Below are 17,909 nucleotides of genomic sequence, written 5' to 3' on the forward strand. Positions count from 1 at the left end.
TAAAGAACTTTCAGTACAACGAATTTCAGATTACCGAATATTTCAGAATAATGTACATAATTTAATCCCGTAATCACCAAGATGCTTCGTTATTACGAAGTTCCGCTGAAGTTTCAGTACCGAATTCCTGAGGCTTACACCTATCATCATCATCTGAAGCAGCAGGAACCCGTTTCAACGGGTACAGCCCCAGCAGCATTGGCATCAGCGTGAGCGTCGCGTATGGTCATGTTCAGACTCTTCTACTACGTCGTAGGCCTGGCATCACCACGTCGATAGCGATTGGCAGAAGCTGCGAAGTTATCGGTGCTGTGATTGTGTTGTGCACTTGCTTTGCTGACGAGTTCTCTTGGCCCCCGCATTAAAAAGAAGCGACGCCAGTTTTTGCTCAAAGAAAAAGTGGACATTTTGACGCAGCTGAATGCTGGAAGAAAGCAAGTCGACCTGTGCAGGGAGTGTGGTATTCCACCGTCAACAATGGCAACGATGCTCAAGGATCGGGAAAAGGTCATGAAATTGCATCGAGAGTCACAGCTGGCTCTCTCAAGAAAACGAGTGTGGCTTGGCAACTACCAGAATGCCGACGACGCCGTCCTCTTGTGGTTTAAAGGGACACTAAAGCGAAACAATAAATCAGTTTAGACTAATGGAGCATTGTTTGAGAATCCTGCAGGCAGTCATTTCAAAAAAATAGTTTGATTATTAGATGAGAAAATGAAGGTCCAAGTATCAGTGTTTGAATTTCGTGCCGAAATCCCAGCGTCGGTACGTCAGCGTGACGTCAGGGATTCCAAAGTACGTTTTCGCATTTGGGCCGCGTTGGCTGCATAAAGGTTCCCGAAACTTGCCATGTTTAACATTTGGTTCCTTTAGAACACAATGTAGTCAGTCTGTACCGCTGTATACAATTAGTAGGCCCTAGAAGATGCTATCAAAATCCAAGACGTCACAGCCCCCAGGTGCGGGAACTCAAGTAGGCATTGCCACCCGTATTTTGTTATTGCGCTTTTTCTGGCTTACCAAATGTCTTATCGTTGTAAGAGTGGTGTTTTTGGTGTTGTAGAACAATAATTTACTGATGCAGAAGAAATCATTTTTCACTTTAGTGTCCCTTTAAGGATGCCAGACAAAACGATGTACCCTTGTCAGGCCCGATTATTCAAGAGAAGGCGCTACAGTTCGTGGCCGCCTTGGACATCTCCAGTTTCGATGCAAGTGCCGGATGGCTTTACCGCTTCCGGCAAAGACATGGCATTGTGTGGCAGGTTGCTTGTGGCGAAGAAAAGGCAGCAGATGCCGAGAGTGCAGTTGCCTGGCGGAATGAGCGCTTTCAAGAGATCATCAAGTCTTTCTCTGCAGACGACATTTTCAACGGCGATGAAATGGTGTTCTTTTATCAGTTGTTGCCTAATAAAACAATGAACTTCAAAGGTGACAGGTGCAAGGGCGGAAAGAAATCACGTCTCTGCGTATCGGTTCTGTTCTGCTGCAACTCCACAGGCATGGAAAAACTGAAGCCACGAGATGTTGGCAAGTCTGCTAAGCCGCGCTGCTTGGAAAACGTTGCCTTGCGAATACCGAGCCAACAAAAAAGCATGGATGACGCAAGAATTGTTCACTCAGTGGCTGCTGCAGCTCGACGACACAATGAAGAAAGAAGACAGAAAATTCTCCTCATCGTTGACAATTGCTCGGCACATATTGTGAACATGCGATTGAGCAATGTACAACTTGAATTTATGCCCCTGAATTCTCCCTTTTTGCTCCAACCTTTGGACCAGGGCAACATCAGATGTATGAAGGCTGAATTTCAGAAGCGTCTTGTGCAGCGCCTCGTGATCAATATTCGACTTGAAGCTGCCCACACAGGTAAACACTCGTCAAGCAGCAGAAATGCTTACAGGGTCGTGGTGGAACGTGAAGGCAAGTACGATCAGCTACTGCTGGCAAAAGGCAGGCCTTTTGCCTTTCATCTACGCCACAAAACTGCAAGGACAGAGAGGAGCTCAACCCAGAACTGTGGAATGAGCTTACCGAGAAGCTCTCCGTCGACACTGCAGTGGCCTTTGATGATTACATTGACAGCGACAGCTACATCCGCGGAGCTCACCAACGAAGACATCGTGAATAAAGTGCGTGAGCAAGAAGATTACAGTAGTGACGAAGATGATGCCGATGCTGGATCAGCACACGAAGAGACTGTTTCCAGCTCGAATGTTTTAGTTTTTCTAGAAAAGACGCAATCATTCTTCGGGTGCTGTAAAGATGTCCCCGATGACGTTCAGAGGAAGGTCGAGGTTGTGGAGGTGTTTGTCCTGCAGCGCTTGCTGTCTACTCACCAGAAGAAGATTACAGATTTCTTCAAGCAATAAATTGTAGTTAAACAGTGCCCTGCGCTCTCGTTTATTATTTACGTACGAACATGCGCATCTTCTGCAAAGGTATATAATTTTCGTTGTTGTGTTATATTACCGACATGAAAATATTGGTTTTTCAGTCATACGATAATTCAAATTAATGAATCAAATTCGGTAGTCCCGCTTTTTCTTTTTCATCGTGCGCAGCGTTGAGGGATCTCTCCTAAGCGGAAGAGGAATGCTGGTCGGAGGAACCGTCGCGTGATTTGGTGCACTGCTGATAGCATTGTCAGAGCACAGTATGTTCAAATTAACTCTCCGCATTCGAATCACCGGGCATTTTCACCCATTTGAATACACATAACTTCGATGGCACTGCAGCGTCAGTTTGAATAAACTGAAAGTTCGAAGCGTGTTCAAACTAATGATATTCGACTGTAGTTTGCACATTGTCTGCTTAATTTAAATCGATACTACTGTATTTTCACGTGTATAACTTGCACCAAAAATTCCGAACATTTAACAAATGTCAGAGTGTGGGTTATGTGCGAATTTCACCTTGAAATGTGGCTTCATGGCAGCCCAGTCAGCGCTGAAGTGAAGCTACATTTCAAGGCAAGGTTCTCCACCATTCAAAATTTCGTTATCTCATAGGGAGCCCTACCCCTGCGTGTTGAAGCTCCCTTCTTCCCTCTTTTACGGTGGCCCATTTTTGTCCTCTTCACGGGTTGCCATTTTGCATTTAGTAGTTGACGAATAGGGCATGCCCCCCGACGCTGGAAAACTCCGTTACCACGACACTCCCTCGGTCTGCAGAAAGCGCTTCGTGATACAGCGAGAGCCAAATCAGCGGTGGAATTTTAGGCTCAGCTGCTTTGCTCCATTGCTGTTGACCATGTGAGGATGGCTGCCTTCGCGCTTCCATCCTTTGTCATGTGAATGCTAGTTCTAAAGTGGTCCTATTCACGTCACATGTCATGTGACTGATTCGTCTGCGATCATGTCCACCGTGTGGGACCCAGCTTTATCAGCATTGCCGAAGATGAAGGGCAGGGGGGACCACTGTTGCTGGTCAAAGATACAACGTCGACAAGTCATGCATCCATGAATGGAAGCTTCTTTTGCAAAGATTTGAGCATTGCATGCAGTTATTTCTGCGGGTTATAGGCGCAGAATTTATGTTTGTTTTCGGGCTGTTGTAATTGTAACTGATATGTTATCCATCTCTGTCCTTATGGCTCCACCACAGAGATAAAATACTCTCGATAATGCCTTTGGCCCGGAGGGTGTTGCAAAAATAAAATTAATAAATTAATCATTTTTACAACCACTTCAAAAAAAAAAAAAATGAACGAGGTGCGGATTATACGCAGAAAATTACGGTATATGATCTCGAATGTGCATCTCGAATGTGTATCTCGAATGTGTATCTTGAATGCACTAGATAGAAGTGCAAACAGTGCATTGTGGGCAGAAATAGGTAAAAAAGCGGACAACAATGTCACTGAAAACGAGAATGCAAACGTTGCACGTGCTTGTGACGAGTGTAAAAAAACCACAGTAAAATACCGTACATGTATAATGCGGAATATAGGTTGAGGCGGAATATAGGTCAACCCCCTTACATTGAAGCAAAGAAGTCAACATAAAAATTATAAGGCACAAAACTTCGTTTTATTTAGTGGGCGCCAGACTCGTCACCTGCTCATTCGTTTGAGCTGTCTGAACTCTCATCCGAAGACGACTGCTTTTCACTGGTTGCGTCCCACAACATGTCATCCTCGGTGCCGTCCAAGGAGTTGCTAATGCAACACTTCTTGAATGCCTGCACCACCATATTGTCGGGCAGCGAGCGCCAAGCCTGCGACACCCATGTGGCCACAGTGGCGAGAGGCGGCCTGCACAGCCGGCCGGTTGGGGTCGTCGGGTTGTCGCCGGCCATCCACTGATTAGTATATTGTTCACGGACACGGTCTTCAAAGGGCTTGTTGAGCATGACGTCCAGTGGCTGAAGTGTTGACGTGCCTCCCGGAATGACGGCGAGTTCCGTCCTCCCGTCGCGGAGTGCCTGCTTCACACCTGCGGTCAAGTGCCCGCGAAAGGCATCCAAGACGAGCATGCTCGGACACCGCAGGAGTGCGCCAGGTCGCCGATTCCAGACGGTCTTAATCCAATTGAGCATGAGGGCCTCGTCCATATAGCCCTTTTCATTGACGCGAACGACATCCCGCGGGAAAGCCTCTTTTGGCAGAGTCTTCCTCTTGAATATTATGTATGGGGGCAGCTTTCTGCCGTCTGCAGTACACGCGAGCATCACCGTGAAGCGCGAATGCTCGTTCCCCGTAGAAAGAAGCTTGACTTCTTTTGCGCCGCGTTCGCACACTGTGGTGGGCGACGGCATGTCGAACCACACCGGCGTTTCATCAGCATTACCGATCTGTCCCAACATGTAGCCATGCTGCTGCCGGAGACAGATAACATAGTGCTGGAATTCGACCAGCTTGTCCTCGTATGCCTCTGGCAGCTTCTGGCAGATTGATGTGTGCCGTCGAAGTGCGAATCCCTTGCGTCGCATGAAGCGACGAACCCAATAAATGGAGCCCTTGAATTGTTCCTTGGGCAGTCCGGATTCTCTGGCGATCTCAATAGCTTTGATGCGGATGAGTTCTGCTGTCACTGGCAAAGATCTGGCATGATGCTCGCGGACGAAATCCACCACCCTGTCTTCGAGCTCCGGGTGCACCGCGCCATAGAATAAAGAACCGCACGACGCCCGCGAGTTGGGCCGCATCGGTCACCAAGGAGGCGATAACGATGCGGATAACGATGCGGATGCCGAAAGGTCTGCGCTCCTACATGTTGCCAGACGACTATTCATGTTGTGCCAAGGGCCGGTATATAAGTCGAGGGGTAAACTTTTAGTAATATTTTTGGAAAAAGCCTCGACCTATATTCCGCACTATATGGTACATGTTACTTTTGCAATCAAATGCTTTTCTTTTTTTTTTGCTCAGCTCACATTCAAGGAAAGTAATTTTTATTTTCTGACCATAAAATTTCGCCATTGGCCTAGATTCGAGGCCACACTATGCTTTGGCCCATTTCCTTGACATTGCAGTAAAAGGGAATTCTTTCAACATTGGTGTCTTTCGAAGAATATGTTTCGCATTACGGAAGCACGCAGGGGAGGCACAGTGTGGTTTTGTGGGCGGAGCTGGTGCAGGGCTGTTGGCCGTGCGTCTGGAAGTCAGGCAAACGTACCTGGTAAGTGGCGTGCACCTGGAGCACCGCCTCGACGAAATGCTGCGGCGAGATGGCGTTGGCCTGGGCAGGGCTCTGGCCCCCGCTGTCGGCCGAGGTGGTGGACGACGAGGCAGCTGCAGTTGCCGCGCCGCTTCCTCCGCTGTCTCCCTGCTGCAGGCGGCCGAGGCCCACGCGCTCGACGTGCCGCTGCAGCTGCGACACGAGCACCTCGAGGGCACGGGGCCCCAGAGGCCGCAGCAGGGTGTACATGCGAGACAAGTCCGTGCGCCGCTCGGCCTCCATCATAGGGCCACACTCCTGCTGCAGGAAGCCCAGGTGGGCACCCACCATCTGCTGCTCGCATTCGCGTGTCACCTGCAGTAATGAATGAAATGGTAGCCATGCCATTACATAATCGCCGCCCAGGTAAAGCAATAAAATGCAATCAGTGCAGCATGCAGTATAGCCACAGAATTAGCCAAGTGTTACACAAAACACTGTCTGGCAAAGTGGCCCTGACTGCAAAACTTTTCACGTCATAGAACTTGCAAGAAAAACAGGGTCTTTTCATAGTTGCAATTAAACTGATTACGATTACAATTAATTACAATGGCTAATTCCTTGTGTAATGTCCCCATACTGCATATCTTATTTGAGGGCTGAAACAGAACCCTACAGCTGGCTAATTGCCTGCAGCTAAGAGTCGAAATGGAAGTGCCTTTGCTCTTTCACTGCCAAGTTCCTCTGTTTGTTTTTTAGACTACTACACAGCCTTTGCGATTTTTTTATATACATGTTGGTTCAGTGGGCATTTCATGCTACTAGAAACAGGTTTTTCGTCGCCATTTTCTAGTAATTGTGAATAATTTAAAATTACTTTTTCTGTCATAGTCCGGATGAATGGACGGACGGACATGCCACTCTGGTCATGGCCATGACTGCTTTTCGGATACTGAGTGCCGGTCGCTTTTTTTTTTTCGCTTGTTGGCTCAGCGGACACTTCATACTACACAGAAACTGGTTCTCTGTCGTTAGTTTCTTCTAATTAGTAATTCATCAGGCGCTCATGAATCTCTTCGCCTGTCAGAGTGTGGACGGTCCTACCACACTGGTACGGCATGGCTGCCCTGCCATGACACAGCGAGACAGCAAAGACACACTTACTCCACCTGCAGTCAAAAATATGCATAACTGATGAGGTTGTTGTGTGATTAGATGACCTTTCCTTAGACGGCACAACAGAAATACAATGCTATTTTTTGTATCAGTTGCTTCTGGAGAGGCATCCCATACGCTAAAAACACGTAACGAGTATACTCGGTAGTGGCAGAGGCTGTGCGATGGTGAGAGCCCGAGTTATCTCAGGAATAGCAGTCAAGGGGTTCAGTACAGTAGTGAATAAAAAAGATATGATATTTTGCATTTGGGCCCTGTGTGTGCTAAACTGTTTAAAATGTTGGAGATGCATTATGCCAGACCAACTAGCCTAAGGCAATAGTCTCTTGAACCCACACTGCCGTCATACTTAATTCACGCAGCATAGCACATTCACCATGTACATAACTTGTGTATTCCAAGAGTGTATTACAAGGATACCGTAATATCAACTAGTTGAGAAAATATGTGCACACTAGTGATATAAATTTTAATGATCGTTGAGGAGGATAGCTGAGCAAAAGGTTTGGCGTGCTCCTACATGATTAATATATAAAAACAGATAAGAAGTATGTATGAGAAAAGAGACAGAACACAAATCCATCTACTCACACAAAAAACTCAGAAACGGGCAGCAGTGAGCATCATGAAATTAACAAAATGAAAAGTCGAGCTCCATGGCACTGTCAATAACCAAAATGTTATCCATCTCCATCCTTTTGGCTCCACCACAGAGATAGAATACTCTTCATAATGCCTTTGGCACAAAGGATATTTAACCATTTTCAGAACTCTTGCCTCTCAAAAAAACAGAAAAAGAAAAAAAAGCACCAATGATTACGATAACACCTAATGTGAAATTTGAGCGCAGCTCTATACGTGTTTTCACCTCATGTGTGAATATTTTGTACTAGTACACTTATATAGGTACACGGTTTACATCAGGACGAGAATGCTGTGAGTAGCGTAGCTGGCACGAACAATCTGTCTCCTGCGGCGCAATGTGAACGGAGTGAAGTGTGGTGCGACTGCCTCTCTAATCAGGAGATCACGAGAGGCAGCATGTGGGTGACACATGGGCATGATTCAGAGCAGCCGCCACAGACCTTCACTCACGCAGTGCTTTGTTTCCACAAATGATATCATTTGCGTCATTGGTGAACAGACGATGCACACTACTCTGGCGCCACCTTGTAGCCATCGTCGCCGCAAAGCCCATCTTGCACCGCACTGCGCTTTTCTTCTCAAGCTTTCACTATACACTCCTCCTCCGCTTTCTGCATCATGGTTCCGCGGAAATATCCTCCTCCACTTTCCTCCTCGCACTCTTCTTGTTATAGCCATTTTACATCCACAGTCCGCGTACGCTCCTTCATCCTTCGCTGTTCTTGTTCACTCAGTTATAAGGACACTGAAGGATGACGCGGACGCCGACGCTCACCCCAAGGACAGGTGCGTAAGAGCTACACTATAAAGGTATTCTACTAGCAAAATGTAAACTACCCGGAGAGAGCAACAATTGCACATCTTGGATGTGCACGCCCTTTCTGGCAAGCGGATTGGCTTGGCTAGCCTGTAGCTGGCAAGCCAACATTTCGATACCATATGTTCCAGGTGATCACACAGTTGCATATTAAAAAGGGTGTGAATCATGGCTTTTCTAATTCAGCATTTCATTGGCATGGCTCAAATTTGCAGTACAGAAAACCCTTTTCTGGCCAAATGGAGTTGTCACACTTGCATTTCTTACACACAAATCCAACCGAATTTTTTTCTATGTTATAGGCATGCATCGTTATAAAGGATATGGAACATAACAAAGGTATTTTCATCTCGAATGAAACTTAGTTATAATAAGGTGTGACTGTATGCGAAGTTTGTAGTGCTGGTTTTCTACAAGGAACGTAAACCAACTCGCATTAAGTTCAGCTATGACAAAAAGCAAAGCAAAGCAGCGCCCTCTGGCTTGTGCAACAGACCTTCGGGTAGGAGCTGGGGTGCAGAAATCGGTGTGCACGCAGGTTCTCCTGAGCGAGCACGTGGAGCACACGCTCCATGTACGCCGAGCAGTCGCACTCCTCGAGCAGCCGGTGAGCCTCGCGCTGCAGGTGCTTGCCAGTCTCGGCTAAGAAGGGCGTCTCGAACAGCTCCTGATACAGAGCCAAAGGCTGCTTGCGCTTGTACTCCTCCACCTGCGACAACAGAGGCGAAGTGAATTATGAGAACAACTCCCACCACTCAAGGCAACACACTGTTGCAGATATGCTTGAAATTATATCTTTGATATCCAAATGGTAACCTTGATAAGAAGTTTATAATAATGAGCCCATTCTGTCTTAAGGCTACTATAGACATACAAGTCTGGAACCAAGAAAACATTAAAAAAAAAAACCTCGAGAAGTTGGCAACTGTGCGACCAATGATAGAATGGAAAGTGGTATGTGTAGTGAGAAAAGTCAGAATTGGTGTAAGTATAAATCGAGAGCAAGATCAGACAGTTGGTGTTCTAGTGAAGATTAACTCTTTAGCTAACAAGCCCTAGCTGTGCTCATTCTAGCTGTTTGTGCCAATATCACCAAAGGCAAGCTGCACTTGCTCAGGACACAGCTTCGACTTTACTTGCCTGAGGCCAGCAACGCTCGTCAACTCAGTTCACATTGTGCATTAGAGCTTCTGCACTTGAAAATGTTTTTTGATGCTTTCAATTCTTTTTGTTGTCATCTGTTCATATAATTATACACTAGAGCTTTATATGTGTGATGAGGGAAGGTCTCTTTCCCAGAGCAGATGCCTTTCATTAATATTTTGGGTGAATATGAGACGTAAAGCACACCTAGGAAATATTTTTCAAATATGGATGAACCACTAACGTACAAGAATTCGCTGGAACGAAAATACAAATAGGGAAATCTTGTAGACTTCTTTTACGAAAGAACTTTGCAGTTAAAATGTAAGGAAGTGCAGTTTGGTAAGTCATGTAAGGCGTGTAAAGTTTTAAAGAAATAGAATGGGCATCAAGAGACGGAAAATGCAATGAAGGGCATTAGAATAAGAGGCTCCTTTCACCACAGCAATAACAGATGGCGCCACCATTCTATCACAGTGAAATCTATATATATATTCTGAGCGGCGTCACTATGAACAACATGCACTTTGGATTTAATATGAATAGAAAGGGCAAGTAACCTATGTAATACTACTATGTGAAATGCCAGTGCAAATAAGCCAGTGCTTTAGCTAGATGAGTCATTTATACCTGGTGCTCCTATAATTATGCAATGCAAGACACATCGGCAATGAAATCATCCTCGCAACTCAACTCTATGGCACTACTGCCCCATAGAAATCCCACAGTAAGTCATTGGCTTTCTCTAAATAAAGCCTTCAGGCAGAAATTTCGGCCATGCAAGCAAACAACCGGAGGCACAAGAGGTACGCTGACCTGCACGAATGAGAGGATGACCCCCTGGACGACACGCTGCTGCGTGCAGCGGCCCTCGCGGTCCTGTGCGAGCGCCTGGAGCAGAAGTGTGAGCAGGGATGCTCGCAGGGGCTGCACCATGTTCCGCCGCCACAGGTCGAGGCCCAGCTCACCCACCTCGAGGAGCTGTTCCGTGGGCTCCACTGAGCCATAACTCAGGTCCGCCTCACTCAACTTGTGCTTCTTGATGTGCTGTGTGTTCAGGTACCTACAAGCGGGAGAGAGGCATGCATTTAACAGCTGCTGTTTATTATGCCCAAGTGGATTCCAGAAAAGTGACACATTGCCGACTTCCATGGTTAAAGGTGTTCTGCTGATACAGACCTTCCAAGAGCTGGGCAATTGCATCTGCAGCACAAGCATGAGACATGTTATTCATCCTAAATGTTATCAGTCACCTGTTATTTTATTGAAAGGCCCCTCACCAGGCCCCACAGCAAATTTTGGTTATACGCTGGAAGTTGTTACATGTCCTCTAGGGACCATTCTGCCACAAAATATTTTCAAGTTGGCTCATCAATAGTCGAGGTAGAGATATTTCAGATCCACAAACCACTGATTTCAGAAGGTGAGCTTCACTGCAAACATAGACGCTCTCTCCACTTGCCTCGTCTAGCCTCCGCAGCCTCTGTGCTACATGAATACTGAGGCAGACACAAGCGGATAAAAGAGCATGATGCTACACTGAAACACGGTAGAAAATGACATAGTTTCGGTGTCTGCGCGCGCGACTGAACGAGGTGGGAACAAGCAGACGAAAAGGGAGTACCTCTCTCTTGCTACGTACGAAGTAAAACAAAAACATGCAGACATTCGGTTTGGATGTTTTATTATTTCTCTAAGCTTAATTTCTCTATTCTAGAAATATATTACACATATAACAGATGTTGGCTTGAATAATTCTGTATGTCATGTGTCACCACGAGCGACATCACAGTGCGAACATGTGTACGTAGGCGCACTAGAACGTAGACATCATCCTCCGGCTTGGAGCGCGGCGGCCGCAAGGAGAAGGAACAACGGCATTCGTTTTGAAATTTCAGACCTTTCTGCAGTGTGTAGCAATGTAATAATTTGCAGACACAATCATTATCATTGTATGCTCTGTGCTTGTCAGCTCAAAATCGCCAGACCTGGTGAGGGGCCCTTTAAACATTTTTAACACGAAAGCCTTAATTGGCTCGTAGCACGATGAAAAAAAATGCAGCGTTTAGTCAAGTGATAAAAAAAAAAGAAAAGACATGACCTCCTCTGAGCAAGCGGCAGGTGGAGAGGGGAACGAGCGGCGTGCGCAGTCAGAAAACCAGATGTTGCGTCGCTGACATCACACGGCAGCAGTTGTGGTGACAATTGGCAGCGAAGCTAGAGAGACGACAATGGAGGACGCTCGCCTGGGGCCTTGCAGATTGCATGATAGGTCCCGGAAGTATGCTACGGCCAAGTATGCTCGCGAAGCGAGAAACAAGGTGTGCTGGCGAAGCAACGGGAGCAAGGCGTTCAACCACGAGTGCCGCTTTTCCCTGCTGAGAGGATGCAACTAACTGTGTTTGGCTAGTGTTATACATTTGTAAAACTTACTGGCGACAAGCATGATGCACCTTCAGGTAGTGCGTTAAGAGCTTGCATTTTTCATTGAGGAGGTTGACCTAAAGCACCACATGTGTACCTCACATTGCAACTGTAGTTATGCCTGCAAGAAGTATGACCTCTATGATCGTATAACTTAATGCATTGCCAAGTGTGCAGCAGGCTTTCGCTTTCACATATTACAGGAGTGTAACGTGCTGCCAAACTTTTCTTTGCCCTGCCTCAAAAACCTATAACAAAGAGGAGTTTTGAACAGCTGAACTGAAAAACAAAGAACTAAGACAGACGGACAAGAACAAGAACGTCTTTAGTCCTTTGTTTTTCAGTTCAGCTGTCCTTGTCTTAGCCATAAACCAACTAGCTCAGTTAAATACTATTCTGACCTACAACAATACAACCACAAACATGTATAACAAAACATGTTGTTGGCCAAGTTGGTTCTTTATACAACACAGCCAAGGCATGGAACAGTACAGGCACGCTATGTTCCTTGTCTTGTCCATGTCCTTTTTGCACTCTTTTATTTTATTCCATATAAGTTCATACTTAGTCGAGAAACTGCAGGGGGAAAGAAGGTGGGAATGACGCAAGATTTATCCACTCGGCAGGAAACTCCCTGAGGTGTGAAGGCCCTATTCGCCCTTAAACTTTCAAAGCCATGTTGTACATTGTCTGTTACACCAGATACTCAGGCATTTTCACATTTGTTGAGCGATCTCATTTGTTGTTTGAAACCCTGTGACATACATACAGCTGGCTTCATAATGCTTCAGGCACATTTGCAGCCAAACAAGGTCATTCAATGCATCTGCACTGCCAGATGCCACTTGTCTTTAATGAAGTCTCCGTAACACTGTTTGGCATAATGAAACTATTCGTGGGATGTTGCATTTGCACATTTTATCTGAACTTTTCATAATAATGCTTGTTTTGTTTTGCATTCTGAACACGAGTTGTTCTAAACAGTGTCACAGTCTACAATGTTCCATCTCCTACAGCCACGTTTACATTGGTTTTACAGCAGACTGTCACATTGTGATGAAAGTTTGTGCACAATGCCTCGATGTGCCAAACTGCTAGCTATTTTTTTGCTTTCAAGGAAGCACTTGCTTGCAGTCGCTTATCATAAGTTGAAAGAAATTAATGCTGTAAAAGTATCAACCGCAATAGATCGTGCATATGATTACGATAACTCATTGCACGTGCCAGACACCCATGCGGGATGCACAATGTGCGCCATTTGCACCTCTTGTCCTTGACACATTGGATGTAACCAACTTACCAGCCGTCACAACAACAAACCTTCTAAACTGTAACTCGTGGAGTGCAAGAATGGCATTGTGGTGAAGCCGTGAAAAAAATAGTGAAGGAGAAAAGGATCGGGAACCACCGATACCTGAAAATGAACTGTGTTCATGTGCTTGCATGCTCAATCGACTATTGTTCTCTCTTTCCTATCTTTATGCTGAGTTTACAGTGGTGTTTGGCTAAATCATATTTTTTTGGACATCCTGCGAATTTTATTGGAATGGTATTTGACTGGCACACCATTAAAAAGCAGGAAAAAACAACAACAACAAGCACTTGTATGAAATCCATAACGCTCTTGCATGTTTTGATGTTTGTCTCATTTACTCTGCTAGCATTTTATTTGTTTATGAGAGTAGAATACAAAAATATGCTGGCACCAGACGGACAACAGCCCACAGCAAATAAAGTAAGGACAGATAGAAAAACCAGTGACCAGAAACAGACTTACATGTACAACTTGTTGAGATAGTCGATGCCCTGGCTGTACTGGAGCCAGTGTTTGTAGTACGCTGCCAACAGGTCATCACCGGACACCACCAGCTGCACAACCGCATGCATGCATGCATGTTAATGCAACACCATCTCATGTGCTCTTTATTTGTCCACTATTAACGTACAAGGAGCTGTTCACGAGAGTGTGCCATCTATTGCTTTATCAAGCAAAGAGCTGCGTTTTCTTGGCCTCACTTATGCTGATGGTGAGAGCTGATGCGCATATACTCCAAGGGCAGTAGTATTCTCAAGCAATCACTCTCGGGAATATGATCGATTTTGCACGACTTGGCACCCGATCCAGTGGTGTATAGGCAGACAGTGTCCCTGGCGATACCTGTAAGTCTCCAGTGATGAGTCACACGAAATCTCACAAAAGTGATCGCTCAAGAATACTGCCACCACATGTGATCTGTAACATTTTTTGCATTGCTTTTGATGGCGTTGTCACTTTCCATTTGCTTTGGCTTTTGTTTTGCTTTCTAACATTGTACTATGTATTTATAAGTATCATGCACTCTGCAGCAAAAGTTAGAAGCTAGTGCTCGCATCTGTTTCATACCTCCCTCACCCTTTTTTTTATTTCTACGCACTACAAATTTGACGGTTATTCATCAGCACTTAGGGCACTAAAGCATTATAGAGAAGAAAGTGTTATGTAGAAACATGCAACACTATCCTTGCGTACTAAAGAAAGTCGTTTAATGCTATCACATATGTTCTTAAGAGCTAGCACTGTTGAAAACAGCAAGTATGAGTGATAAACAGAACATTTTGAAACTCGTGTATTAACAAACTACCTGGGAATCTCCTCTCCCATTAATGTACTTCTCCCATTTGCCTGAAAAGCTAGATTAAAAAAAAAGAGCTTTATTCTTGCTTGTCAAACGAGTGCCCTACGGCAGTTTCCAGTATGCTAAAGTCATTTAACCTTGTTTCCTTGAAGCGTTTCTTCAGACTGGGGAATAAAAAAGCGTCACTGGGGGCCAGATCCAGAGTGTAAGGTGGGTGGTCAAGCTCTTAAAAAGCACACTCAAATTGCAGCACGGGTAGCATGAGGTTTATGAGCAGGGGTGTTGACAAGAGGACTCCTCTTTTAAACAGTTGTACTTTTTTTGGTGGGCGCATACAGTTTTCAGAGAATGTCAGCATAATGTTCTCCTGTTCCCTACTGCTGCTTTCCAGGTAATCAATCAGTAAGATCGTCTTTGCATCCAAGAAGATTCCCTCTGCCTCCAGGAAAATAGTAACCATCATCTTTCAGCGGCGAGCGAGTGCTGAGACAACCCGAACTTTTGAGTGAGCGCCCTTCTGGCACTGTTAGGGTGGCCAGAACTGGGAGGTGTGAAAACCAGCCGCTCCTAGCTTGCCAGGATGCTCATTCCTGCCGCAGATGCTCGCGGCTTCTGTGGCATTGCATTTGCACTGCATGATGCTTGCTTTTCGTAGGTGCAAATTAAGTTAAAAGGTTCCTGAAATGGTTTGCACAAATTTTGTAGACACAGAGGGTACAGCTACACTAAATCATTCACACCACAATTTGTGTCAAGCGTTTCATGTTAAGAGAGCTATGGACAATTACAAGTTACCCTCCTCCATAGCCATGCATTGGCACCTCATCTGCTGAGTGATGGGGGCAAACTCCGCCTTCCCTCGCTCTGCGTCATGATGCGACGTCGCGACATCTACTTCTGGTTGTCTTGGAGCCAGTGCACAAAGCCTTTCCAACCTCTTCGCCAGCCGCCTGGCAGTCGATCCCAAGCGACAGCTATGGAAGCAGCATAGGCTGCAAGCATTCTGTCACATTGCCGCCCATGTCCGGTATCCTGGTAACCACAGGCAAGCTGGGCATTTCGACCGATGGGTGGAGGCGTAAACTGAAGCCCTTCCATACTATTACTGCTGTGATGGAGGAGTTTTAGCGTAGGTGTACGTGAACAGCCTGATCATTTTGCACAGTCCAGCCACCTCGTGCTGCAGAGCTTATCCAGCAAAACAAAGAGCTAATATTGCTCTAACCAAGTGTAAAATATTTTAAAGATTTGGAAAAACGTGCTCACGATTACCCTCCTGCCAAAAATTTACACCAGCAGCTAAGTAGAATACACTTCGTCAGCGCTACATTAGTTCAGTGTTTGGTTGAGCTCTGTGTGACCAAGTTACTGCACCATGCAGATCGTTCCCGTTTGTGCCTCTGCTCATCTCGTGAAATGCCCAGGCCCAGTCTGCTTGCACTTGCGCTTACACGAATACCGGACAGGCAAAACACTACTGTGGTAGTGAGCCTCTGGCGTAAAGTGATGGCCGCAAACGCGCAAAGCCTGGCGCTGATCGGATAGCAACAGTCCGATGCACTGCAGGCACTCCGCTCGTCTACTGCCTTGCAGAGGGACACGATGTCGCAGCTTGACATATTGCCAATCGCTATGCTTGCAGCCCACAACATAACAAGGGTGAACCATGGTGCTCGCAAAAAGAAAGATCAAGACCAACACTGACCACGGAGCTCTCGCAAACAAGAGCCTACACATTGTAACACAAGCAGACGACACTTGCTATGTGCCGGAACTCTTGAGTGTAGAGTTAAGTTGTCCTTGTGCGTTCTCTTTCTGTTACTTTCACTTTTATAGAAACAAATGAACTAACATTCCGACTATTACAAACAACATTTGTTCGCCGTAAAGTTGAAAAAATTATCGCTCATGCACCCTAGGCAGCCAATCGGACAGCTCGTCGTACTGGCATCATATGGTCACCTTGCATCACCTGGTCACGGGCGCCTGAAATATCTGCTGAGTGGCATGCTGCGATCGATAGCGATGTACATTTTTAAAACCTTACAATAAATTACACGCTTCATGTAGAGCACTTAGACGTGCCAATTAATGATCTGAAGGACTTACCCTAACAACTAAGTACATTTGTACAAAATCGTCAAAATCGTTTCAGGGTCCCTTAACATTTAACAATAATGCACTTTTACGATATACAGCCTACAGTACTGAACCACCACCGACCGCGGCATCAGCACGACCCTAACACCAGCAAAATAATTCAGCCATAATGCAACCACTCAATAAAGCATATTTTGAAGGTACTGCATTTATATTGCTAGTGGTGTGAATGCAAAATGAGCTCTACAAATCCTTGTATGATTTAACAACATAATGCAAACATGTTGATGGGGAAAGTGAGCTGCATAGTTTTAATCTGTGCTTTCCCATTTTCTTTTTGTATGTAGTTTGTCTGTTATTTCTTGTTGTTTGACACCTGTACATAAGGCATATGCCATTACGAAAACTAAACCAGTTGTGAGCTTGTCCTTGTCTGTCTTTTTGTCACTGCAAACAGCCCCTTGTTACAACCAATGCGTCTGACCATGATGTTTCACCAACACCCATCGCAGCATTACTAACCTCTAGCAAGGTCATGTGTTAGTGGAATGGCAAACGTTCACATAGAGCTCACCTCGTACAGGTGCTGGACGTGGGCATTGAGAAACTTCTTGGTCTCCAGATAAAGTCGGTCTCCCAGAGGCTCAGGGAAGGCGACACATAGAGCATAGACATCCGTGCATCAGTCAGTCAAGGATCACAACAGGTGGTAGAGGCTAGCCAGTGGCATGTACTAAAGGGGCCTGACACACATATACTCAAAATTGTAGAAACTCAACCATACGCTTCTCTCACGTAAAAGGATATCACTTAGCATGTACGAAGGGTGTGAAACACTTGTGAGTGGTTTTAATTTGATACTGGGACTGGCTCTCGAAATGCCGAACCTGGTGCCGTCGGCATCTGTGATGCCACAACACAGAGCAAAATTTGCGGACGTAACGTATCAATAAGACTGGGTATGGCGAGGTTGCTCACGAAAACACAAACAATAGTGCTATGTGTGTTTCTTCTAGGTGCGCTCACAGGTGGCAGCCACAGCTATCGCAAGTACAGAGCAAGCCAATTCAACATAATGTCATGGTGCATTCAACTCCTGGATACCAAAATCGAAACTGCGTCATAGAAGCAAGTATTGTAGTAAATTATTTACAATGCTCTGACGATTGCCAGTATGTTTTTCGAGGGCACAGTTGGTTTGGACCTTCGCATAATGTAAAAAAAGAGATGAAAAGTAAGAAATCTGATGTTTGTACTCATCATTTATTCGAACAGTCACAAGTGATTTGCACTTAGTGCATTCATAATAGGAGTGCAAAATTTTTAAAATCTTTTCTATAGTTTCATCTTTTTTTTTTTACATTTTCTTTATTTTCTTCTCATTATTTA

The 17,909-nt window shown here is 45.4% G+C and overlaps 1 protein-coding gene across 1 annotated transcript in view; it reads right to left on the reverse strand.

Annotated features, from left to right (window-relative positions):
- The window catches only part of Cul2 (cullin 2), a 64,075-nt gene that overhangs the window by 38,259 nt on the left and 7,907 nt on the right, over positions 1 to 17,909 (reverse strand). Inside the window, exons 3-7 of the mRNA XM_072286560.1 lie at positions 17,095 to 17,197; positions 13,583 to 13,674; positions 10,198 to 10,444; positions 8,735 to 8,947; positions 5,619 to 5,975 (exon numbers count right to left, since the gene is read on the reverse strand). Of these exons, the coding sequence (XP_072142661.1) occupies positions 5,619 to 5,975; positions 8,735 to 8,947; positions 10,198 to 10,444; positions 13,583 to 13,674; positions 17,095 to 17,197 (1,012 nt within the window). The remainder of the gene's footprint in view (positions 1 to 5,618; positions 5,976 to 8,734; positions 8,948 to 10,197; positions 10,445 to 13,582; positions 13,675 to 17,094; positions 17,198 to 17,909) is intronic.

The sequence above is a fragment of the Dermacentor andersoni genome, chromosome 2, assembly GCF_023375885.2.
Source record: "Dermacentor andersoni chromosome 2, qqDerAnde1_hic_scaffold, whole genome shotgun sequence".
Taxonomy (NCBI): domain Eukaryota; kingdom Metazoa; phylum Arthropoda; class Arachnida; order Ixodida; family Ixodidae; genus Dermacentor; species Dermacentor andersoni.